Source organism: Eubalaena glacialis, chromosome 5 (genome assembly GCF_028564815.1).
Source record: "Eubalaena glacialis isolate mEubGla1 chromosome 5, mEubGla1.1.hap2.+ XY, whole genome shotgun sequence".
NCBI classification, from domain to species: domain Eukaryota; kingdom Metazoa; phylum Chordata; class Mammalia; order Artiodactyla; family Balaenidae; genus Eubalaena; species Eubalaena glacialis.
In genome coordinates this window covers 68,789,584-68,817,168 of record NC_083720.1, presented here as the reverse complement: position 1 = coordinate 68,817,168, position 27,585 = coordinate 68,789,584, and the positions used below count along the sequence as shown (strand labels likewise).

General features: G+C 38.4%; 2 protein-coding genes across 6 annotated transcripts in view; one reads left to right on the top strand and one right to left on the bottom strand.

Moving 5' to 3' along the window:
- The window catches only part of GRXCR1 (glutaredoxin and cysteine rich domain containing 1), a 332,675-nt gene extending 311,609 nt beyond the window's left edge, over positions 1-21,066 (bottom strand). For all 5 annotated transcript variants that reach the window (XR_009701023.1, XR_009701022.1, XR_009701026.1 and 2 more), the window contains exons 1-2: positions 20,766-21,066; positions 19,861-19,931 (exon numbers count right to left, since the gene is read on the bottom strand). The gene's annotated coding sequence lies outside the window, so the exon portion shown is untranslated. The remainder of the gene's footprint in view (positions 1-19,860; positions 19,932-20,765) is intronic.
- Positions 21,067-21,422: 356 nt separating this feature from the next.
- Positions 21,423-27,585, top strand: part of ATP8A1 (ATPase phospholipid transporting 8A1) — a 230,217-nt gene continuing 224,054 nt past the window's right edge. Inside the window, exon 1 of the mRNA XM_061191344.1 lies at positions 21,423-21,765. Within this exon, the coding sequence (XP_061047327.1) occupies positions 21,717-21,765 (49 nt within the window). The 5' untranslated portion in view covers positions 21,423-21,716. The remainder of the gene's footprint in view (positions 21,766-27,585) is intronic.

Sequence of the window (27,585 nt, the reverse complement as noted above, 5' to 3'; positions counted from 1 at the left end):
TGATAAACCATTAGCCAGACTCATCAAGAAAAAGCGGGAGGGGACTCAAATCATTAAAATTAGAAATGAAAAAGGAGAAGTTACAACAGACACCACAGAAATTCAAAGCATCCTAAGAGGCTACTACAAGCAACTCTATGTCAATAAAATGGACAACCAGGAAGAAATGGAAAACTCTTAGAAAGGTATAACCTTCCAAGGCTGAACCAGGAAGAAACAGAAAATATGAACAGATCAATCACAAGTAATGAAATTGAAATTATGATTAAAAATCTTCCAACAAACAAAAGTCCAGGACCAGATGGCTTCACAGGTGAATTCTATCAAACATTTAGAGAAGAGCTAACACCCATCCTTCTCAAACTCTTCCAAAAAATTGCAGAAGAAGGAATACTCCCAAACTCATTCTATGAGGCCACCATCACCCTGATACCAAAACCAGACAAAGACACTACAAAAAAAGAAAATTACAGACCAATGTCACTCATGAATATAGATGCAAAAATCCTCAACAAAATACTAGCAAACAGAATCCAACAACACATTAAAAGGATCATACACCATGATCAAGTGAGGTTTATCCCAGGAATGCAAGGATTCTTCAATATATGCAAATCAATCAATGTGATACACCATATTAACAAACTGAAGAAGAAAAACCATATGATCATCTCAATAGATGCAGAAAAAGCTTTTGACAAAATTCAACACCCATTTATGATTAAAAACTCTCCAGAAAGTGGGCATAGAGGGAACCTACCTCAACATTATAAAGGTCACATATGACAAACCCACAGCAAACATCATTCTCAATGGTGAAAAACTGAAAGCATTCCTCTAAGATCAGGAACAAGACAAGGATGTCCACTCTCACCACTATTACTCAACATAGTTTTGGAAGTCCTAGCCATAGCAATCAGAGAACAAAAAGAAATAAAAGGAATACAAATTGGAAAAGAAGAAGTAAAACTGTCACTGTATGTAGATGACATGATACTATACATAGAGAATCCTAAAGATGCCACCAGAAAACTACTAGAGCTAATCAATGAATTTGGTAAAGCTGCAGGATACAAAATTAATGCACAGAAATCTCTTGCATTCCTACACACTAATGATGAAAAATCTGAAAGAGAAATTAAGGAAACACTCCCATTTGCCACTACAACAAAAAGAATAAAATACCTAGGAATAAACCTACCTAGGGAGACAAAAGACCTGTATGCAGAAAACTATAAGACACTGATGAAAGAAATTAAAGATGATAACAACAGATGGAGAGATATACCATGTTCTTGGCTTGGAAGAATCAATATTGTGAAAATGACTATACTACCCAAAGCAATCTACAGATTCAATGCAATCCCTATCAAATTACCAATGGCATTTTTTACAGAACTAGAACAAAAAATCTTAAAATTTGTATGGAGACACAAAAGACTCCGAATAGCCAAAGCAGTCTTGAGGGAAAAAAGCGGAGCTGGAGGAATCAGGTTCCCTGACTTCAGGCTATACTACAAAGCTACCGTAATCAAGACAATATGGTACTGGCACAAAAACAGAAATATAGATCAATGGAACAGGATAGAAAGCCCAGAGATAAACCCACGCACCTATGGTCAACTAATCTATGACAAAGGAGGCAAGGATATACAATGGAGAAAAGACAGTCTCTTCAATAAGTGGTGCTGGGAAAACCGGGCAGCTACATGTAAAAGAATGAAATTAGAACACTCCGTAACACCATACACAAAAATAAACTCAAAATGGATTAGAGACCTAAATATAAGACCGGACACTATAAAACTCTTAGAGGAAAACATAGGAAGAACACTCTTTGACATAAATCACAGCAAGATCTTTTTTGACCCACCTCCTACAGTAATGGAAATGAAAACAAAAATAAGCAAATGGGACCTAATGAAACTTAAAAGCTTTTACAAAGCAAAGGAAACTACAAACAAGACGAAAAGACAACCCTCAGAATGGGAGAAAATATTTGGAAACGAATCAACAGACAAAGGATTAATCCCCAAAATATATAAACAGCTCATGCAGCTCAATATTAAAGAAACAAACAACCCAATCAAAAAATGGGCAGAAGACATAAATAGACATTTCTCCAAAGAAGACATACAGATGGCCAAGAAGCAGATGAAAAGCTGCTCAACATCACTAATTATTAGAGAAATGCAAATCAAAACTACAATGAGGTATCATCTCACACCAGTTAGAATGGGTATCATCAGAAAATCTACAAACAACAAATGCTGGAGAGGGTGTGGAGAAAAGGGAACCCTCTTGCACTGTTGGTGGGAATGTAAATTGATACAGCCACTATGGAGAACAATATGGAGGTTCCTTAAAAAACTAAACATAGAATTACCATATGACCCTGCAATCCCACTACTGGGCATATACCCAGAAAAAACCACAATTCAAAAAGACACATGCACCCCAGTGTTCATTGCAGCACTATTTACAATAGCCAGGTCATGGAAGCAACTTAAATGCCCATCAACAGACGAATGGATAAAGATGTGGTACATATATACAATGGAATATTACTCAGCCATAAAAAGGAACGAAATTGGGTCATTTGTAGAGATGTGGATGAATTTAGAGACTGTCATACAGAGTGAAGTAAATCAGAAAGAGAAAAACAAATATCGTATATTAACGCATATATGTGGCACCTGAAAAATGGTACAGATGAACAGGTTTGCAGGGCAGAAATTGAGACACAGATGCAGAGAACAAACGTATGGACACTAAGGGGGGAAAGCGGCAGGGGGTGGTGGTGGTGGTGTGATGAATTGGGAGATTGGGATTGACATGTATACACTGATGTGTATAAAACTGATGACTAATAAGAACCTGCTGTATAAAAAATAAATAAAATTTAAAAAAAAAAAAAAAGAGAGACCCAAGAGACTTCCCTGGTGGCGAAGTGGTTAAGAATCCACCTGCCAATGCAGGGGACACGGGTTCGAGCCCTGGTCCAGGAAGATCCCACATGCCGCGGAGCAACTGAGCCCGCACGCCACAACTACCGAGCTTGCGCTCTACAGCCCGTCAGCCACAATGACTGAGCCCATGTGCTGCAACTACTGAAGCCTGCGCGCCTAGAGCCCGTGCTCTGCAACAAGAGAAGCCACCGCAATGAGAAGCCTGTGCACTACAATGAAGAGTAGCCCCCACTCGCCACAACTAGAGAAAGCCCACGCACAGCAACGAAGACCCAACACAGCCAAAAAAAAAAAAGAGAGAGAGAGAGAGACCCAAGATAGACATTAATATGAGCGTATGTGATGTCTGGCACTGTTGCAGTCATCAAGCAACCATGAGGTAATCTGCTGTAGCGCAGGGAATGGAAAAATAGAAAGAGGGCAAGAATCGCAGTTTCTGATGACTTTGTTGAGCCACTAAAATAACTAATCCTAGAATAGTCCTACTTTACAGAATTCTGATAATATAAGAGGATCAGCTAAGGAATGTATTCAGTTAAAAGTAATAGAAACCCCAATACAGGGGTTTAAACTAATAAATTTTTATTTTTCTCTTTCAACATTAAGTCCAGAGGTAGGTACAGAGTAGGGATAGAAGATGAGTGACATACAATAATACACAAAGGGTGTATGTTTAAAGTATTGAGCAATACAGAAATAAAAGTATGGGTTTATAATAGGAAACCGGGAGGGAATATGTATTAGCCAGACCACAAAGTTTGGTCTAGAACGATGACTTGAGCTATGTTTAAGGTTATGTTTACTTCAATTTACCACGAACAGCCAAAACAGCAATGCAAAAGATAAATATGAGATCAAGGGAACAAGTGAGCCAACATAGCTCCTCGTGACCTGGTTTCTCATAGAAGTACGCCCAAAGTTATCTATGCTTTAATAGAGTGAGGAATCACATTGGAGGAAGCCACAATTGTGAGCTTTCTGTCTCTTAGACTGTTAAGCTATAGAGGAACAGCTCAGGAATCAAGAATCTAGATATTCTGTTATTGTAAGAGGAAAAAAAAAAAAAAAAGTTTTACCAAGAAAAAAATCTTGCTAGACTTAATTCTGTGATGATTCCATGGCTGACACAGGATTTTAGAACTATATTGATAAAAGACAGGACTAGATATGGAGAAATAGATGCAAAACACCAGATCCTTGGAATGAGATTCCTGTGTTAAGGAGTCTAAAAAGCCAAGCCAGGGTGTGTTAGATTTTGCTATGCTCTATTATAGAATAATCTCTGATGCTGTGAAGCCCTCAACATCGAAAAGGAGAGCAAGTGGCATGTGATGGAGATTTTAAATCCATTAAGCTTAGTCACTCAAAACTTTTCCTACATTAAAACATAAAGAAGCAACATGCAAGGAAGTAAGTCAAGCTCCTAGCAGAGTTAAAGAACCAAATGCACCAGGGAACTGAGCAGCAAGTGAAAGAAACTTCCAAAGGGCAGCTGCTGCCCATAAAATCCACAAATTCAATACCATAAGATGTGAGTCACAGAGGATTTTAAAAACAGCTGAATGTGTAACAGAATTTGAAAGCAAAAGAACACACTGATAGCTTCAAGGGGCAACTGATGGTAAAAAGACAGTTTTTTAAAGAATGGTACTGAAAATAGTCTGGCGTCATTTAGTGTAGGCTAGCAGTTCTCAAAGTGCGATTGATCTCCGGACCAACAGCATCAACGTCACCTAGCAACTTAATACACCAATTCTCAGCCTCTGAGGTGGAAGCCAGCAGTCTAGCCAGTGTCAGGGTGATTCTAACACATACCCAAGTTTAATAAACACTGGTGTGAGGACAAGAAGCCCTAGCCGCCAGTCGGTGTGGTGAGGTGACCAAGAGCACCAGCTCTGGAGTCACACAGCCCTGAGTCTGCATCTCAAATCGTCTGCTTCTAGATGCATGAAGTTCGGCAAGTACTTAAATCCTCCAAACCTATTTACAAATATACCTATCTTAGAGGTTCATTGTAGGAATTACCAGTAACATTCATGAAACCTGCTCAGTAAACAATATTAACTATTATTTCATCATCAACATCTTCACAGCACTGTCTGAAGGCATGACTATACTACTTCTCTGTGTGCAAAGGCACTGAGATACTCGATGTTCAATATATTCTGTAAAACAAACAATAAGTGAGTACCATTTTGTAGCAACATTTGTATACGAATAGTTGAATTAATAATAATAGTAACAACTCTTCTATGATTTAACTTATTTGGCATTGTTCTAAGGGCTTTACATACATTAACCCGCTTAATCCTGTTTAATCCTCACAAAAACTCCGTAAGATAGAGCTTATTATTACCCCCACTTTACAGATAAGGAAACTGAGGTAAGAGGGGTTAAGTACAGTGCCCAAAGTTACAAAGCTAGAAAGTGGCAGAGTCAGCATTTAAATACACACAATCTGTCTCAGAGTCTTAGCGTCTGTGTGCTTAACCACTACGCTATACCACTTCCCTAAGTTAAAAACAAATTTTGATGTTTAGGGCAGAAGTTTCAGATGTCTAGAAAAATACACTTACATGAAATATCTCGTTCTCCAAGGGATCGGAAAAATGAAACTTCCTATTCTTATTTCTGCTACCTGCTCTGTAAGCATCTCTTCTGTACGCATTAAATGCACTCAACCGATTCCACAGACAAGCTGGTGGCTTAAAAAGTGGGATGGTTATTCCCTCTAAAATGGTAGGAAGAAATAAGAGGCAGGAAGAGCTAGTGAGAAATGCACTTAGTGGGAAAATTCATTGAGTTCCCCAGCCTCTAATGTTCTCAGTGCAAGGGCATTTCAGGAAAACAGAACAAACTATTACCCTCTGGCAGCAACAGTATCTCCGCTATGTCTGAGTCAGATGCTCAGACGGTTGAATGTACTCCGAGGAAATAAGAGAACAGAGCTCAAGGGGAACAGGCTGCTTTGCTCTGAGTTGCTCTCTGTATGCCTGAGCAAGCTGCCTGGATGCCTGTGTGTGCGTGGAAGGAAGCAGTTTCCTTGACCTTGCTTGATAGAGTTTTATGGATATATGTCAGGGCTTTCAAAACTTCTCAGTGTTCTAAACAAGAGAATTCAGACCCCAAAGCTGCAATAAAAGGAGGCAGTCCTTTGGACAGAAAGCTGCAAGGCAGGTCAATTTTACCCTTAACTCGTTCAATCTCTGGCTTTTGAATGCCTGCCAAATTCTTTAGGCTTCTTCAAGGTGACCAATCCAAATAATTCACTCACTGTTTCAACATTCTCAGTTGTCAGTTGTTCCGAGTCTTACTGCATTGTGATAAGAAAAAAACCGAAACAAAAGCAAAACTCCCTATTTCTTTCCCATTGCCAGAAAACAAACTGCAATGAAATTGAGAGAGTGTGAGATGAGCTTTTCCCCTTCATATTTAGGGTGAAACGTGCATTGGACCAGGTTTTTGGCAGAATGGAAATTTCAATAAGTGTGCTACTCCTCCTGTTCCCTCTTGCTGAAAGTGGTATCTTACTGCCAACACACACATTCCCTAAACGTCTGTTATGGAAACAGACATTGAAAAAGAAATACCTATGGTTTACTGTATAAATTTTTCCACTATCTAATCTACAAAGAAATACTAGAAGCAACAAGATTTCTTATATGTTGAGTAAAATGTTTCCTTCCACTATGACTGTTCATTTGTTCTAACAGCGAGAGTTCTTCTATAATGAGAATATTTCCCCTAATCTTCCATTCAACTTATCTGCAAAGAATTGCTAAAAGTTAAACTTTCAGCTTTTGCTAGATGTGTAATAATATTAAGAAATTAATATTAATTTATAGGTGTGATAATGGTATTTTTTTAAGTTTAGTGACTTTGATCTCCTTCAGGAACTAAGCTTCCCACATAACAGTAGGGAAGGACTCTGTAAGGTCCATGGAACAAACTGCCTCAATGTCTTTCGTAAGAAAGGCATTAGGTCAATTACTTAGCATAAAAGTCTTTCCTAAGTGCCATAAATTTAAAAAGAAACATCCTCTTATTTTCCATTTTATATAATCCCTTTCAGTAACCCCAAAACTCTCAACAAAGTACTTTTCACGTAGTTTTGACAGCTGTGTTCTGGGGATTGAAGAGATGGGGGAGTAATGGGATTGAGGGCTCCACCTTATCTCTGGGGTCTTTATTCAGTGTTTCCTTTTCTAAGAATCCATCACCAACCCTAACATCTACTCTCTATGCTCCCTTCAGGACAACTCTCCATTTCTCCATTTGTTTGTTTCTATTCAATTCACCATCATCATTCAGGGTACCTAGACCTTAAAACTAAAAGTAACCAATTAGAAAAAGCCTTGGAAAATAAACAAAATCCAATCCAATGTCATTAAAAGAACTGTACACATTAATGTTAACAGATAGGAAAAAATATGAAGAGAATGTAAAATAGAATAACACAGTAATGGATTAGTTGAAATGAATCAAATGGACCAAATATGGACTTCTGTACACGGAGAGAAGTATTAGGTAATGGATTACTTGAATCTAGAGGATGAGTCCTGTTGACAGACATAGATGCTAGAAAAATTTCAAGGGTATCTGTAGTTCTAGAACTCAGATGTCCTAAATGACATCTCTGGTTAATATTCAACCTCAGCCAATTGAGAGTGTAATCTCCAAAAGTGCTTGGAATGCTAACCCTAAAATTGTGCGGATGACATAATTGTTTTCAAGAGAATTATTAGCTTTAAACCTGGAGAATGACGTATTCATATGGTTAAGTAAATCAAACTTATAGTACTAATATTTTTTAGTAAAGTTTAGAAATAATCAATGTATTTAAGAGAATTTTACCTACTACAAAAATATTTCATCCTTGTGATTCCAAACTAAATTGACAGGACTGAATAATTGATTTAGCCAAAGAAATTATGTTGAGATCCACCAGTATTAGAAAATTTAAGAAAGCCTAAGACTTATTTTTATAAGTTAAATTTATCCTATTTTAATGGTTACATAAGTACTTGGAAGGTTCTTTCAGGTGAGTAAAGGACTTAAAAAGAAAACAAAATGTACCGACTTAATAAGCATAGTTTAAAATATTTAAGGGAGTTTTTGTTTATGAAAAGAATCAAACATTAACACCTCCTTAAAGTAATTCTTAAAATTTGCTACATTTTTAAGTAGAATAAAATGATTAAGTTGAATTTCAAAGCTTAAGAAAGAACTATGTTTTTAATACATAAATTTAATACATTTAATATTAAATTTAAAAAATAAAGTTTGCTTTGGATAACCTTTTCGGGATCCAAAAGCCGTCCTCAAGAACACGGAAAACTAACATCGACAAGATGGCCACAGCAGCTTCGTAATATGGTATGCCACTCTTCCCTCACAGTGCAGTCTGTACACAACTCAAAGACTGATGCTTCCATAATGCTATTAAGTACCATCTCTCTTCAGAGACCTCTAATTCTTTAATTTTTCCCTTTTCTGATTTTAAACAGACAAAATTGTAATAGAAGACCTTTCTATGTGTTTGTTTCATCCATTGCTTTTGTGAGTCTTGTTTTCACCCCTAAGATTCTGTTTTTCTTTTTTAATTTTTATTAAATTTGTTTAAATTAAAAAAAAAAGTTCACCCATTTTTCCCACCCCCAACAACCCTTGTCTCTTGCAGCCACCAATCTGATCTCTGTATCTATGAGCTTACTCTGTTTTTATTTTTTGTTCATTTGTTTATTTTTAGATTCCACATATAAGAGAGATCATATGATATTTGTCTTTCTCTATCTGACTTATTTCACTTAGCATAATGCCCTGGAAGTCCATTTGTGTTGTCACACATGGCAAGACTTCATTATTTTTATGACTAAATAATATTCCATTATGTGTGTGTGTATATATATATATATATATATATGCAATTTCTTTATGCATTCATCCATTGATGGACACTTAGATTGTTTCCATATCTTAGCTATTGCTAATAATGTTACAACGACCTTAGGAGTGCATATATATCTGCAAATTAGTGTTTTTGTTTTCTTCAGATAAATACCCAGAAGCAGAATTGCTGGATCATATGGCAGTTCTATTTTTAATTATTTGAGGAACTTCCATATTGTTTCCCATAGTGGTTGCACCAATTTACATTCTCACCAACAGTGTATGAGTGTTCCCCTTTCTCCACATCCTCACAAAACTTATTTCTTGTCTTTTTTCTAACAGCTGTGAGGTCGTTATCTCATTGTGGTTTTGACTTGCATTTCCCTGATGATTAATGATGTTGAGCATCTTTTCATGTACCTGTTGTATTTTTTTGGAAAAATGTCTATTCAGATCCTCTGCCTATTTTTAACTGGGTTGTTTGTTTTCTTGCTATTGAGTTGTATGAATTCTTTTTATATTTTGGACGTCAGCCCCTTATCAGATATATGATTTGCAATTATTTTCTCCCATTCAATAGGTTGCCTTTTCATTTTGTTGATGGTTTCCTTTGCTGTGCAGAAGCTTTTTAGTTTGATATAGTCTTACTTGTTTATTTTTGCTTTTATTTCTTTTGCTTTTGGTGTCAGATTCAAAAAATCAGCGCCAAGACCTATGTCAAGGAGCTTACTGCCTATGTTTTCTTCTACGAGTTTTATGGTTTCAGGTCTTAAGCTCAAATCTTCAATTCATCTTGAGTTAATTTTTGTGTATGATGTAAGATAGTGATTTGGTTTCATTCTTTCACAAGTGGCTATCCAATTTTCCCAACATCATTTATTGAAGACACTGTCCTTTCCCCATTGTATATTCTTGGCTCATTTGTCATAAATTAATTGACCATATATGTGTGTTTATTTCTGGATTCTCTATCCTGTTCTACTGATCTACGTGCCTGTTTTTATGCCAGTACCATACTGTTTTAATTACTATAGTTTAGTTTGAAATCAGGGAATGTGATGCCTCCAGCTTTGCTCTTCTTTCTCAAGATTGCTTTGGCTATGCAGGCTCTTTTGTGGTCCCATACAATTGTTAGGATCATTTGTTCTATTTCTGTGAAAAATGCAATTGGAATTTTGATAGAGACTGCATTGAATCCGTATTTTACTTTGGGTAGTATGGACAATTTAACAATATTAATTCTTCCAATCCATGAGCATGGAATGTCTTTCCATTTATTTGTGTCTTCTTCAATTTCTTTCATTAATATCCTGTAGTTTTCAATACACAGGTCATTCACCTCCTTGGTGAAATTTATTCCTAGGTATTTTATTCTCTTTGGTGCAATTGTAAATGGAATTATTTTCTTAACTTCTCTTCCTAATACATTGTTATTAGTGTAAAGAAATGCAATCAATTTTTGTGTATTTATTTTGTATCCCACAACTTTATTGAATTCATTTATTAGTTCTAACACTTTTTGATGGAGTGTTCATGGTATTCTATATATAATGTCACCTGCAAATGTTGACAGTTTTACTTCTTCCTTTCAATTTGGATGCCTTTTATTTCTTTTTCTTGTCTAATTGTTCTGGCTAAGACTTCCAATACTATCTTGAATAAAAGAGTGGACAGCATTGTCTTGTTCCAGATCTTAGGGGAAAAGGTTTCAGCTTTTCATTGTTGAGTATGATGTTAGCTGTGGGATTGTCATATATGGTCTTTATTATGTTGAGGTATGTTCCCTCTATACCCAGTTTGTTGAAAGTTTTTATCATAAATGGATGTTAAATTCTGTCACATTTTTTCTGCACCTATGAGATGATCATATGATTTTTATCCTTCATTTTGTTAATATGGTGTATCACATTGATTGATTTGCAGATGCTGAACCATTTAAATGAATGGAATAAATCCCATTTGATCATGATGTATGATCCTTTTAATGTTTTGTTGAATTCTGTGTGCTAATATTTTGTTGAGGATTTCTGCATCTATGTTCATCAAGGATATTGGCCTATTATTTTCTTTTTTGTGGCATCCTTGTCTGGTTTTGGTATCAGGGTAAATTTGGCCTCATAAAATGTGTGTGGAAGAGTTCCCCCTCTTCTATTTTTTGGAAGAGTTTGAGAAGAATTAGTAACAATTCTTCATTGAATGTTTGGTAGAACTTACCATGAAGCTGTTTGGTCCTGGACTTTTGTTGGTTTAGAGGTTTTTGATTACTAATTCAATCTCCTTGCTAGTAATCTGTCTGTTCAGATTTTCTATTTCATCATGATTCAGTCTTAGTAAGTTGTATGTTTCTAGGAATTTATCCATTTCTTCCAGGTTGTCCAATTTGTTGGTGTATAAATGTTTAAATTTTATTTGTCTTTAAAACAGGAAGTCACCTTAATAACTAATAACTTATCAACAATTTATCCCTCTATTTTCTACTGTACTCAATTCAATATTATATTCAATTAGCATTTAATAAATTCTTTGCTAAACTCCATCAATTTAAAACCTACTTCATCAAGACTGTTTCTAAAATAAAGCAAACTCTTTTCCTTTATTCTTATAAATATTTTAAAACACAATTTGAACAAAACATAGTTTCATTATTCCATTATGTCCATGAAGAACTCCAGGATTTTAATAATGCAACCTTGAGAATGATTTCTGAGATTTATGAGGAAGCCAGAGAATGCTGGCTGCCTACCCTCAAAGGCATCCTCTCCTTCCTCATTGGTATCAGAACCTCAAATTTTATCTAGGTACACTGCCAGCTGAATAAGAAACTAAATTTACCAGCCTCCCTTTCAGCTAGGTGTGGCCATGTGACTAAGTTCTGGCTAATAAAATTTAAGCATAATTTCTTTGGAGACTTCAGGAATGGATGCTTAAAGAGATCTATCTAAGCATGCTGGGATCTCTTTTTATCTTTATTCCTTTTCCCATCTTCCAATGCGGATGTTATAGCTCGCACACCAGAAGACAGCTAGGACCATGAGGTGACCTTGAGGATGGAAGCCATAGGTTAGCATGCAGAGCAGAAAGGGAAGACCCTGATTGTTTGATGCCAGTGCGGAGTCTATCTTCAGACTTCTTTTATATGACAGAGAAATAAACTCCTGCTTCATATAGATCACCGTTATTTTGGGTTTTCTATTATATACAGTTGAATCTTATTCTAAATGACATAAGAAGACATATTTAACATTTTAATAAATATTACTAATCAGCATTCTTGCAGCAAGTCTCTTGAAACCAATAAATAGAATCCTGCATTAAAATTACATATTCAACATTCCTGCCATCTGTCATACAAATGATAGTTAAGTAAACTTATGTTATTTGACTATACAAAGAAAGGCAATATTGAGGGAAATGCCTCTGGTACCTAAAACCATTTAATTTTACGTCACTCAGAGTATAAAAACAGGTTGGATGCACCAGATGATAACAGCTAAAATTTGTATAGTACATTATAATAAATTATCTCATGTACTTCTCACAACATTCTGATAAAATAGGTATTATAATTAGTTCCCATTTATGGATGAAGAAACTGAGGCACAGAGAAGTTAGGTAACTTGGCCAAAGTCATACTACTGGTAAGTGGCAGAATCTGTATATGAATCTAGCTGTTTGATTGTAAAGCCTGCATGTTAACCCAGTAGCCAATCTGAGGTTCTGAAAGGTTTTTTAATGATATTCTCAAAATCCAACCACTAGAAAGAACCAGAACTGAGGTGCAAACCAGGTCTTCTGATTCCAGTTCTTTTCATTAAGTCAGGATTGATACCAATGAGGTTTTTAGATTAATCATACATTTTTTTCAGACTACCGAAAGCTATAGTAACATTAAAAGATAAATAAAACACTTCTGTTAATTAAGCATATGCTCAAATATAACATACACTTAGCACCTTTCAAAGAAAGTAACGAAGGTAATCTCCCCTCCTTGAATGTCAGAATTTCTGGTTCAATAAAAAATCGACACATCTAAAAAGTTCAAACATAATCATATCTATATCTATACTTATATCTGTAACTACACAGAGAAGATTATCTTTTCCTTTCAGATAAACAGACTATTGTCCTTTACTCTCTGTAGTCCCATAAGTATTATCAAAAATGCCTCATGTTACATTCAAGCTTAATTTTTTAAAAATCATCATTTCCTCTGTTAACTGAACAGATCTTTGACGTCTCCATCTTGATCTCTTTACTTCTACTGTAATTCATGCTCTGTATTGTTACCACCATAAAAATCTTTTTAAAACACAATTTTATCCTGTGTTACCTAGGGCCTACTGTAACTCCCTTTCACCTTGTGCATTCATTCTAACACCTCTGCTGATTTGCATGGTCCTCCGTAATTTGGTTCCCATGTACTTATTCAAATCTTCTCAGTATTTCTCAACCTACAGGTCTCCCTTTTCCTCCTTCACTGTCATTTTAGATCAAGAGCAAGTCAGGAGACTCATGGACACAGAGAACAGACTAGTGGTTGCCAAGGGGGAGGGGGTTGGGGGAAGGATGGAGTGGGAGGTTGGGGTTAGCAGATGTAAGCTATTATGTAAAGAATGGGTGGACAACAAGGTCCTACTGGATAGCACAGGGAACTATATTCAATATCCTGTGATAAACCATAATGGAAAAGAATATTAAAAAAAGCATATATATATATGTATGTGAATCACTTTGCTGTACAACAGAAATTAACACATACACACACACACACACAGAGGAAGTCAGAAGAAGCCAATGGGGGCCAAAACTAGGCACAGGATCAAACCAAGGGGCACTGGAAACCTTGAGGGGCTATGTAGGCAACAGACTGCAGCCACTTCAATTAGAGGCTATATGGCTGCTGAAAGCCTGGGAGGCAAGCTGGAATCAGAATAGCATGGATTCAGGAACAGAAGGAAAGAGGTTCCAATTTAACAGGCAAAGGTCAGCTTTTAAGAGGTTAGACTAAATGAAAAACAGACAAGAGAACACAGGCAGGGAAGAGGAGCTGACATTTCAGGCCTAGATCCAGCAAGCAGATCTATCCAAGAGGTCCAAGCCTCTGCTCCCGTCCTTGGCACTAGCTCACTTCACTCTTGCCTCCGGAATGTCCAGCTTCCACAAGCCCTGAATCTATAGCTGGTTTACCTTCTTTACGCCTTTTCTTTATAGTGTTTTCCCCCTGGCTTCTTTCTTTAGAGTGAATACTAAAATGTAATCCTGAGTTAAGTATTGATTCTCTTTCTCCATTTGGTAGATTTCCTCAGAGTTCAAAGTTGGAAAGAATCTACAGTAATAAATGATTCCTCTTTCCAGCAAATGTTGTTTCTGAGAATTTCTGGGGTCAGAGGGAAAAAAACAACAACAACATTGTGATTTTCCAATATATCTGCTAAACACTGCAGTGAGTTATGAAACTGAGCAGAGGATAGATCATCCAAGAGGCCCAAATGCGATCGGCAAATATTTCACATTTGATAGCTATGCCTTATTTCAATTCATCAGGAAACCATCTTGTTTAAGTCTGGCTTTCTTTCCAAATTAAAAGTGATGGAACTACAAAATTGTATTTCATAATCATATTTATGTCATTTACTGCTATATTCAATTTTTAATAAACATTCCTCTCTTTCAATACTTTACCTCATTATTATCACCTTTCCTCCTTTGAAATAACACCTAATATGACATGGCAAGAAAAAGAAGTGAAATTTTCTTAGGAGTTTTTTCATTTCCAATATTGGCTTTCTGGTAAACATCAAAGAAATAAATTATAATAAAATTTCTTGTCTTCACTGGCTATCCTTTTCATATAAGAAACATGACACCATTTTCAAGATAAATGCCATAGCATCCAGTAGAAATAAAATGTTAATGTCTATTTTCAGACATATTATAAAGGTACATATACACATTTTTGAAGAGCTCCAGATATAAGTGTGAAAGCCCAGAAATACTTTGAAGTACAATCAATATATACAGATGTAGACTACCTTTCCATTAGAATATGATATACAGTTATGATTTTATATTTATTTACTTACATAATTATTTGATCATAATTTTTTATTGGTCCAGAACCTATTGGTTTAGCTGACCATTCAAACTCAAATATTCAGCTCAGTATCTAGAACGTGGTGGGCACTCAATAAATTGCACTGAATGCATGAAGAAAAAGCATCTCTAGTTATACATAACAACCATACCAAGGGGAAAGAGGAAATTTCTGGAAATGATGGATATGTTTATTATCTTGAATGTGGTGATGGCTTCGTAGGTGTTTATATGTATGTCCAAACTTACCAAATTCTACACTTTAAACATATTAAGTTTATTGTGTGTCAATTATACCTCGATAAAGCTGCTTTTTAAAATATCAGAATTCATGAAAATACTACAGTAAATGTATTATCTATGAAGAATATTTTACAATAATATTTTACAGAGAGCATTACTGGAATGTTGTTTTGTTAAGTTTTGGAAAAGAAACAGCACTTCTAAATTAAGAAATAATTTTCACTTCCTGGTTCTGGTAGGATGGAAATTTTTCAAGTAAAAATCATGCCATTTAATTACTCTCTTATCAGTTTGAAATGACAAGTCTGAATTCAAGATCTCAATACCAGGATTATTTTGCCTTGAACGTTCATTTACTTTTTGAGTAAAAAATTCAGTAAATGTTTTTTCTGAAAATTTGTGTGTGACTCAAACACTATTTTAAATGTACTGGAGTATATTTAAAATTTTTTTTCTATTAAGAGTCTTTTCATATAAAACAAATCGACATTTTAAATCTCATTTCATTTAAACAGGAGCAAAATATTTTTAATTATAGTGAAGAAAAAAATCATTGTACTATTTTTTGTTGGAAATTCCCACTATATGAAGAAGATAATAAAGTTTAAAGACATGATAACTTTGACTTAAAACTTTGCTAACATGTTTGGAAAGAGAATGGTAAACTCATGAGAAATGAATCACAGGCATGAGAGAAAAGTATGGTTGAAATCAGTTTGTCTTTTGTTTTGTTTTGTTTTTTCATCTGGCATTTCTTATTCTGATTAAATTCTCTTGAATATTCTGATGGTTTCTGACTGCACTTTTAAAAACATGAGTGCTTTAAAGACATGACACTTATTAATACAAAAAAAAAAGCAAAATCCAAATAACCCCTATTGACACTTTAAAAAAAAAAATCTTATAGTTAGGAAATGCAAACAATGCAGAAAAGTATCAAATAGGAAAAATAGGAGCCTCCCTCCTCACTACCCCAGTCCTTCCACCCAAAGGTAAATGACTGTTTTATGCTTTTCTATAAAATAATATATATATATAATTCATTTATTTACCAAAATGAATCATATTATGCACCCTGTTTTATTACAGGCATTTTTTACTTAATATATTTTGATATTCTTTCAATATCAGCACACGGTGATGACTACATTCTTTTTGCTCCTACACAATGCTTCAGTGAATAGCTTTGCACACACATCTTTGTGTTATATGGGTTTTGTTACAGTGAGTCCAGCAAGAACAAGCTACTCCAATCAGTCTATTGTTTTAAAAATTCGATCACTTGATTTTAACAAAAGCCAATATGGTATTCAGAAGCTTCTTCTGGTATCAAGTACTTCATAGCAAATATGTTCTAAATTATTTCATGACAAAGTAATATATTCCAGTATACATGCTTATGAAGGGTATAACTTATTATCTATTCAAATAAAATGCTATTCTTTGACTTATTTCCAGTCTCCAATCTTAAGGAACTAGATCATTCACAGTACACTCATTTTTCAGTTCATTCATTCATTCAACAAATATTTATTGATCCTGTGCCATTTGACACACACTGTTCTTAAAGTTAGACAAATTGTAATAAGTAAGACAATAGAGCAAGACCTATTTATCATAAACAGGTAAACCAACAAACAAGAAAACTTCAGAGATAAGTGCTATGAGAAAAACAGACTAAGGCAATGTGGTGGTGGCTGGCATTGGGGAAGTGGGGCAATATCAGCTGGGGTGAGCTGGGATAATCTGAGCCCAACGACCAAATAAGGGGTAAAAGGAGATGAGCCCAAGAGGCAGGCAAGGGCAAGATCAGAAAGGGTTTGGGCTTCAATCCAGGTGCCGCCAGAAGCCACTGAAGTCCTAAGAAATGACATAAACTCATTTGTGTTTTAAAGAAATTAAAATTCATTTGTTTTTTAAAATAATAATAATGACATTGACTCATCCTAAAATAATAAACTCATTTGTGTTTTTAAATAATAATAACTATGAATGGGCGACAAAAGTAAAAGCAGGGAGATCAGTTAGGAGACTACTGCAGGTGAACGATGATGGGGGCCTGTACAAGGTAGAGGTGGAGATGAAATGTGGATAGAAGTAAGACATATTTTTAAAACTGAGCCTAAAGAACTTGCTGGTGGACCGGAGCAGTGTGCATGTAAATGATGGTGACAGAAAAAGAGCAATCAAGATGGGAAGACTTGGGGAAACTGCCTTACAAGCCCAATAGCATAATAATATCTTAATCATACCATAATGATGTCATAATAATCGCTTAACCATAACAGTATCTTCACCATCCATTGAATCAATATACCAACTACACACCAAAGGTAATAAGCATCTTTTCTTACAATAATCAGGTAGCTTTGCGACTAGACAGAATTTTATGTTATATCTTAACCTCCATTTTAAACTAAAAGATATAATTATCTAAACTTTAAGGTTAATTTACCCCATTATTTTGTGCTTTTGCAAAAGAATTTAGAATGTAGTTGCCAGCATTATCCAGCATCTGTATTCTATAGTCGTATAGTATTCAACTTTGTATTCCTCCTTCTCAATCAGAAGCAGGGTTCTCAAGTACATCTACAACTACCTTCAGGATGTAAGTTCCCAAAGCACTTCTGGGTATACCATAAATAAGTAAATTAGTGAGCATGCCTCTGTCACCTAGTTAACTATGAGTTCCTCCCAAGAAGGACCAATTCTTAATTCTCGGTGTCCCCAACAACAACAAACTCAAGGCAATATCACGTAATTAGTAAGTGAAAACCCACCAAGATAGGAATATGCTCAACATCTCTTTGACTTTCTGGACTTGATAATTTTTGTGGCTCACACCTCTAGAGACAATTTTTTAAACAGCTTTATTAAGATATAATTCACATAACATACAATTCCCACATTTTAAGTGTACAGATGAACATATCTACAAAACGGACTCACAGATATAGAGAACAGACAGAGGTGTGGTTGCCAAGGGGGAGGGGGTCTGGGGGAGGGATGGATTGGGAGTTTGGGGTTAGCAGATGTAAGCTATTATATATAGAATGGATAAACAACAAGGTCCTACTGTATAGCACAGGGAACTATATTCAATATCCTGTGATAAACCATAATGGAGAAGAATATGAAAAAGAATATATATATGCATAACTGAGTCACTTTGCTGTACAGCAGAAATTAACACAACATTGTAAATCAAATATACTTCAATAAAATTAGAAAAAATAAAAATAAAGTGTACAGATTCTCAGTGAAATCCCTGTAGTCCAACTGGTCTCTTGGTTCTCCCCAACCATATATGGTCTTCCATCATTCCATTTCCTTAACCATTCATTAAAAAAACATAATTGAGCACTTAACTATACGCCAAGCATTCCTACCTGGAATGATGTTTCCTTTTTACTTCTACAGACTTAACCCCTACTTCAAAACCTAGCTCAAGTATGTTGATCACCCAGCTCTTGGAATCTCCTCTTCTCTCAATGCTTCTAGTGTTGCTGCTGGTCTATTTGGCATTAAGTGTCAGCCATCCTGTTAAACTGCTGGTTACTTTAACAAATGCATTAAGCGTCTTTGTAACTTAGCATTCTGGCTGGGGACTTCACACATGTTATGCATTCAATGGATACTTTGTGGAGGATAAAACCTGGCCCTTGGAAAAGTTATTCTTGAATAACCCGCTTCCTTCTAAGTCCATCAACAGTGCAGTCGCAGGACCTGAATGTTTTTAAACGATCTTGCTGACATCTGAGTTGTATTACAGGTTCTGTGACAAGGTCATGTTGCTGGCACCAGAGTTCCCTGCCAGGGGCTAGCACACTGTGCAATGGAAGATGAGGAGATCTGAGAGGACTTTGAAATCAAGCACATGCAGTTTAGTACAACATTCAACTTCAATCAGGGTTCTGCACCAATAAAAACATGTGTGCTTTCTAACAATCAGAAATGAATGGTTTTTCAGAAATGAGTTGGGGGGGGTGGGATAGGGAGGGTGGGAGGAAGATGCAAGAGGGAGGGATTATGGGGATATATGTATACGTATAGCTGATTCACTTTGTTATACAGCAGAAACTAACACAACATTGTAAAGCAATTATACTCCAATAAAGATGTTAAAAAAAAAAAGCTGGGGAAAACAAAACAAAACAAACAAACAAAAAAGAAATGAGTTAGGTAGGATACTCTTGCCATTATGGATAAAGTGATAGCATAACTTGGGAAAGGACACACAGTGAGCTATGGACTATATCATGCAATGTTCTTCTCTGTATGAAAGACTCTTGTCATTTTCTGTATGAATGATGTATGTTGTCAACTTTGCTGATGGGTTGTTAATGGGAAACACACAGACACACATACATATATAAAATAGATTGGTCTATAGAAAACAGAGGTAATCTCTGGTACTCCAGTTAATTACTATCTGTAAATAAGCAGAATTGAACTTCATTTCAGGGTCCATAGGAATTACAAAGGTGATTGCTCATAAATCAAATACTGGTATGCTGCTGTGCACTGATTTTGAATAAAAACTGGTTCTGGCTTTATATAAAATTCTATCTAAAACGTTAATCGCAAAAGCACTGCATTTTTCTCTGGTTTCTGTTCACTAACTTTTAGAGCTGATTTTTTAAAACTATTTCCTTGTTGTACTTACCCTTTTAATTTTTTTCAGACGCATGTTCATCAAGCCAGAGGGAGTCTGCTTTATACAAGGAGATCCTGGACCTGGAAGGAAAAAGAAGGGTCAGTGATGTCTGTCCTAAAAAGGCTGTGTGCTCATTTCTTACTTTTAGAAGACCATACCTGTAAATCAAGACCATCACTGAAATAAACAGCTTTGAGTCCTGCTCTACCCTGCAATGTTTCATGAACGCTGGAAATACATTTTCTTTGTTCTAATCCCAGCCTCTGAATCAGAGCCAAGTAGAGTGGGTTCTTCATAAATATGCACTGAGCGCTTGACTCAGAATTAATGTAGGGCAGGGCTCTGATTAGCAAACGCTACCTGCAGGAGACAGAGGAAACACCACAAATGGAAATAAGATGCTTTCAGCAGGTTTTATTTTTTCTTGAGGCTTGGGAATAATCACTTATCTCTCTGTTCAAACCTTTCCAGATCTCTCCCTTCAGGACCTGAAAGAAGTTCACAATAAACGCCTCCACGTAAAGCCCTCTTCCACCGGGTGCTGGAGGAAGAGCACAAGATGAGAGAAGCAGCAAATTGTTTCCAACTCAATTTATTCCTTTCTCGCCATTTCAGCGGCTCACCACGATCTATTCAATATATAAAACCTTACAGCCTAACTTAAAGATGAAATCAACAATAAATTAAAAATACCGTACTTGTTCTGATAACTTGTTAGCATAGATCTCCGTATACAAAATAAAAGGTAACGAAGTTACACTTATTTGTAGGATATGGGGCAAACTAAAATTTAATGTATTTATGGACTTTATACTAGGCTCCCTCTCGCCTTTTCAAGTAAAACTACTGCTCCCAACTTCCTGCACGTTTGACTAAAAGCAAAAACCCAAACAAAAAAGTCCTTTTTGAAGCACCTGGCCCAATAGTTGACTTTACTGCAAGTCCAGAGCTTTGTCAGGCTGCAGAACACGCACTAGCTGGATGCACCGGGCCACTCGCAGGCCGGCCCCAGACGCACACGAGCACCGTGGGCAGGAGAAGCCACCAGCGCCAGAGGACCCCGGCCTCAGAACCTGTTGCTCGTGGACCAGGCGAGTGAGCAGGTGCGACTCAGGTCGCGAGGGCTGTTGGCGGTGCAGGGAGGCTAGAATTGCACCCGGGCGGCCAACACGCAGTGCCTTTCCGCAGCTCGCAGCCGTTGACGCCCCAGGCCCTTTCGCCGCTCTCCAGCCCGCTCAGACCCAACACCACTTCCGCACCACGGGCGACTCCATTGTTAGTAAAACTAGAGGGTGGCGGGAGAGGATTTGCAAGGATGCAGGAGCCACAATACCCCTTCCGCTCCGGCCAAGACTTGGAAGAATCAGAAAAGCGTTGAGAAAAGACAGGAAGAGCCGAAGCCACGGGGCGGGACGAGGGCGCCTGTGGTGGAGGAGGAGGCCGGCATCTGCGCCTCCCCCCTCAGGGATGGTACGGTCCAAAGCAGGGCGGGGCGCAGGAGGCCCTCCGGAGTCTCTCCCCGCCCCTCTCCCGCCTTTCCCGCAGCGCTGCAGTTGTGCGAGTGAGGGGGCGCCCTGAGGATCCGTCCCCGGGCGCCGACGACCGAGCTCCGCCCCTCGCCGCACCGCTCCCTCCGCGGCGGCAGGCAGAGCTTGCTCAGCTCTGCGGACGCCGCCGCCTTCATTACCTCCTCCTTCTCCCGCCGGTGTGCGAGGGCCTCGCCCGGCAGCGGCACTGTCCTGGGTGGGCGGCTGGGCTCGCGCGGCTGCTGAGCGCTCGGCGCGGGGAAGCCAGATCCTCCGCCCGCGCGGCGTCGTGACAGGTGCAGAGTCTGGTCTGAAGATCCACCTGCGGTGGCCGCCGCGATGCCCACCATGCGGAGGACCGTGTCGGAGATCCGCTCCCGCGCGGAGGGTGAGTAGCTGCCGCAGCGCGAAGCTGGGTGCGGAGCGCGCGCGGGGGCGGCTCGGGGCCAGCCGAGGGTCAGGCGGTGTGAGTGTGTGTGTGTGTGTGTGTGTGTGTGTGTGTGTGTGTGTGTGTGTGTCGGATAAGAGATGCCCCGTCCCACCTCTTCCCCCAGCAATGTCTGGCTGTCGCGCCTGGTCCTTGGCGAACCCTTCTCCCTGCGCCGCCTTCAGTGCCCTCGCAGACCCCTTCCCAGCTGCAGAGCCCCGAAATTGGTGTCCTCGGAGGGATCCCCAAGGCTCGCTTTACACGGCAGCGTGACTGTTGGGTCTCTGCGCTCTCGCCCTGCCCACCTCCCTCCCCACTAGCTCACAGACCACTCTGTCTCCACTCTGCTTCTCCATTCTAGGGAGCACAGCCCCAGCCAGCCGCCCACCTTTTTTGCAGCCCCCATATCACGGCTCCCCGGGAATTGAATCTGCTTTTCCCAGGTTGCAGGATCCTTTGATCCACAGCCCCTCGCCTCTCCGAGCGGGAGGAGCCTTAATTGGGCTTGGGCGCTCCGCCGGTGCTGTGCATTACAGTCGCTGCAGTTCCGCCTCCTGCAGCGGAGTCTCACCCAGCTCCCGTCTGAGGTTTTGTTTTTCCCGTTACCTGATACCTGCATTTTGGCCACCTGAGCGGACTTTTTAGCAAGGTGGAAGCTGTTTTCTTTGCTCCACCCAGGGCCAGATGTTGAATGGCTACACCTGTCAGCAATGAGCAACAGCTGCCCGAGGGTAAAGGCCAGTAAGCTTTTGGAGGGCCTAGGCTGTCTTCATCCTCTGATGAGCCCTCAGCATCCTGCCTAGCATGTGGCAGTCAGTTGGTAAATATTTTTTCATTTTGTTCATGGCGAAGCCAAAACAGTGCATATCTGGAGCTTTGTTTTATTTTTCTGTCACATAAACCCATACTTGAATCCTATAAAGGGTGGCTCATGTTCTCACAACATCGCTAATGTCCATCCTTCACCCCCGCCCCCTCCCCCCTTTAATGTTTGGCAAGTGGTAAAGTGATTTTAGGAAAAAAGATACAGATTTTAGGAGAATTGGATTATAGGGGTTTGAGACAGGCCATTTTATTATTTTTCCTCCTCAGAGTCCCCATGTTAAAAATGGGGAATACTCAGTGAAACTGCTCTGGGGAGAAGGCCACACAAGAGTCAAAACTAACCTGTGTCCTCCTTAGGGATTTAGTACATTCTTATTGTCATTTGTAATATAATGAAAAAATATACAGGGCACCTTATAGATGCACATTGAATAAGTGATAGTGCTGTCTTTAAATGTACACACTAAAAATGTGTACATTCTTTTTTTACACTTCTGAGTGAAGTAAATTTTCTTTTTTTTTCTTATTTATTTTTTCCAGTTTTATGGAGCTATATTTGACATATGGCACTGTATAAGTTTAAGGTGTACAGCATAATGATTTGACTTACATACATCATGAAATGAGTACCACAATGAATTTAGTGAACATTCATCAACTCATATAGATACAAAATTAAAGAAATAGAAAAAAAATTTCCTTGTGATGAGAACTCTTGGGATTTACTCTCTTAACAAATTTCATGTATAACATACAACTTTCATGTATAAACAGTTATATTTATCATGTTGTACATTACATCCCTAGTACTTTTTTATCTTATAACTGGAAGTTTGTACCTTTTGACCGCCTTCGTCTGATTTCGCCTCCCCCCATACCCCACCTCTGATAACCCCCAATCTGATCTCTTTTTCTATGAGTTGGTTTGTTTGTTTGTTTTTGAAGTATAATTGACCTACAATAGTATGTTAATTTCTGTTACACAACATAGTGATTCGATATTTCTATGCATTTCAACATCATCACCACAATGTCTAGTTACCATCTGTCACCATACAAAGATATTGCATAATTACTGACTATATTCCCCACACTGTACATTTCATACCCATGACTCATATATTTTGCACCTGAAAGTTTGTACCTTTTAATATTCCTCACCTATGTCTCTACCCCCCACTCCAATTCCCACTGGCAACCACCTGTTTGTTCTGTGTATTTATGACACTGTTTCGGTTGTTTGTTCACTTGTTTTATAGATTCCACATATAGATGAAATCATTCAGCATTTGTCTTTTTCTGACTTATTTCACTTAGCATAATACCCTCTAGGTCCATCCATGTTGTCGCAAATGGCAAGATTTCATTCTTTTTTATGGCTGAGTAATATTCCATTATATGTATACATACACACACTGCGTCTTCTTTTTTCATTCATCTACTGATGGCACTTAGGTTGCTTCCATATCTTGGCTATTATAAATAATGCTGCAATGAACATAATGATACATATATTTTTCTAATTAGTGTTTTTGTTTTCTTTGGATAAATACCCAGGAGTGAAATTGCTGGATCATATGATAGCTCTATTTTTAATTTTTTGAGGAACCTCCACACTGTTTACCACAGTGGCTGCACCAATTTACATTTCCACCAACAATTCATGAGGGTTCCCTTTTCTCTGCATCCTCACTAGCACTTGTTGTTTGTTGTCTTTTTGACAATAGTGAATGAATTTTCTTAATCATCATTTGAGTGAGCCATTCAGGTAATGAAAATATAGTGGTAATACTGGAATTGTTCTTTCAAATAATAGCAGTTGATGGATTCTATATCATGGGAAATGGGAAAAGAGAAAGGATGAGAAAATAATGTAAAACCTATGCCATATGAGAGGATTTCATTAAGCACTGAGAGGCTACAGTATTGTTTTTGATTGGCATGTATATTTTTCAAAGCATTTTTACAAAGATTACCTTATAGGACCTTACAGTGCTCCTGGAGGTTGGTGAAGATGGTCCCATCTGATAGTTGAGGAAACTGTGGCCCAAGTGGTTGAGGTACATGTCAGAGGTCAAGTAGGTAGTTCAGTGACACATTTGAATTAACAGCTGTGGGAAAACAATGACTGGTTCGTATTTAATCTTTGTATTCCCTGTGCATCCAGCACAGTGTCAGGGGCATAGTGGCACTTGGTGAATGACCCTTACCCCCCGTGTTGGTTGGTTCAGTTTATTATGTGCTCAGCATGTTGCTCTGGACTGTGGTGAGGACAACATCAATAATGACCCTGTGGGCTGGCGATGTGGCTCATTGCCTGCCCTGCCCACACTTTTCTTTCCTAAGGAATAGTCTCCTTTGACAGCTTCTGCTGCCTAAAGGCCTTGTTCTGAACGGCAGCATCCTTGGCTTCAGTTGGTTGGACCACGGCAGGCTCCTGACCCAAGAGCAGAGAATCCATAGGTGGCTCAAACACTTGTGACCTTGTGTTTTGGCTCAGAAAGATGCTTTGTGGTGATCATCCCTCCCATGGGAAGAGTTAAGCTTAGAGGCTTAGAGTGAAGGTTGAAGCAGAAAGGGACAGAGGAGAATAGGCTGGTAGAGGAGATAATGGCTGGCTGTAATAGGTTGTGTGAATGCTGCTAGTATGAGGAAACAGAAACTGCGTGAAGAGAGGAAGATAGGAGAGAAAATGAACTGGATGGAGAGAATGAGGCAGAGAGACACAGATGCTGAGAGAGGGTGGCCAGTCCCTGGAGCACCTCCCTCCTGACTCCTTTAGTCCCAGTTCCCAAGTAGCCTTAGAACAGGCTCTTTTTTTCCTTGAAGTGACTTGAATGGGTTTCTGTTCCCTGCATTCAGATTGGCCAGATGCATGGCTGTTCTGTGTGCAAGCTATTTACAACCAAATTGAGGGGAAAGAACTTCCATGAAATAAGAAATAAACAGTCTGGGACTTCCCTGGTGGCACAGTGGTTAAGAATCTGCCTGCCAATGCAGGGGACACGGGTTTGAGCCCTGGTCTGGCAAGATCCCACATGCCGTGGAGCAACTAAGCCCGTGCGCCACAACTACTGAGCCTGCGCACCACAACTACTGAGCCTGCGCTGTAGAGCCTGTGCTCCGCAACGAGAGAAGCCACTACAATGAGAAGCCCGCACACCACAATGAAGAGTAGCCCCCGCTCGCCGCAACTAGAGATAGCCCGTGCACAGCAACGAAGACCCAACGCAGCCAAAAATAAATAAATTAATTAATTAATTTTTTAAAAAAAGAAAGAAATAGCCTAAGAGGGGATGTTATTAATTAAACAACGCGCCTGCTATGGGTAACAAAGAGCTGTGGCAGATCAGACATAAGAACACGAGGTCTGCCGAGCAAACATTCCATTGAGAAATGATTTGAAATGAGTGCTCATGCAGTGCTTTTCAAACTTTAAGATGCCCACAAATCACCTGGGGATCTTGTTAGATGCAGCTTCTAAATGGTTAGGGCTGGAGTTGCATTTCTGACAAGCTCACGGGTAACACTGAGTGATGCTGGCCTGCAGGTCACAGTCTGCGTACCAAGCTTCCAAGATAATGCCATCTATTTCAGTAGTCAGGAGGGCATTGAGGGTAGAGAGTAACCAATTGAAAAAGCAGTGAACATGACTGTGGCTTATTTGAGAGTTCTTAAAGAAACTGGCCAGGAACAAAGGGAAACTTGGAAGGAATAGGATGTAAATTTGGATAAGTAAATACTTCTAGATTACAGAGCATTTTAAATGCCAAGATGAGTCATTTGGATTTTGAATCAAATATTTGAGAAGGATCTTAGAGTTCATCTAATTCAATTCTCATGCAAGCATGAGGCCAATGTATAATACTTCTAACAGGGCCTGTTAGGAGCCAAATCATTATAGGGGAGTGACATCCCCAAACAGTGTCTTAGAAAGATAAGCCTGGAAGTATGTTGGATGGTTTGGAGGAAATGACACTGTAAATACACTCTGTTGTTTTTTAAAAAAGTCTAAAAATGACAAAGGCCAGGATTAGTATTGGAGTGGAGCAGTGAGACTGGGAAGGGAGGAATTAGAGATATTTCTCAGTAAATCATTAACGTGTTCAACAGATATCTGTTGAACTCCTACAAGTACCGTTCCAGGTACTTGAGATACATCAGTGAACAAACAGAATAGAAAAAGCCCTGCCCTGGAAGTGCTATCATTCTAGTGAGGCAAGAGACAAAGCAAACACAAAAAATTAGCAAATTATAGACTTTGTTATGTGGTAAGTGCTGTGGGAAAAATAAAGAAAAGGTAAGATACATAAGGTTGGTGGATGAATTGCAAGTTTAAATAGGTTGGTTAGGCTAGCCTTCATTGAAAAGTTGAGGTGGAGGAGGTGAAAGAAGCCTGGTGGGAACCTGGGGAAAGAATTTTCCAGACAGGCCCCAAGGCAGGAGAGAGGAGTGTTAAAGGAAAAGGGAGGGGGAGAAGAGTAAGAAATGAGGTGACAAAGGTCACATCATAGGACATAGTGATATAGTGAATATACCACAGGAGATTCTGAAGCAGTAATTTCAAATTTTAATGTTTACAAGATCCCAGGTATCCCATTAAAACTGCGGTTTCTTGGGCTGCCTCATGATGATTCTGTTGAGTAGATCTGCCATGGGACTGCATTCTTAATGAGCTGCCCAGAATATTCTGGTGCAGGTGAAACATTTTAAGGAACTCTGCTTTATAGTCTTGAACCTGATTGATTGGGAAGATCTATTAAAAGATAAGGAAATTGAGAAGGAGGGTCAATACAGTAAGAGAAGATATACATTCAAATTTTGAAGTGATTGGGGGACATCCAAACGGACATGTTTTGAGGATACTTTAAAATTTGGAGGTTAGATATGGGTAAAATCAAATGGAAATCTCAAGTTCAGAGATAACAGTTGAAACCCTGATAGTAGATAAATTTG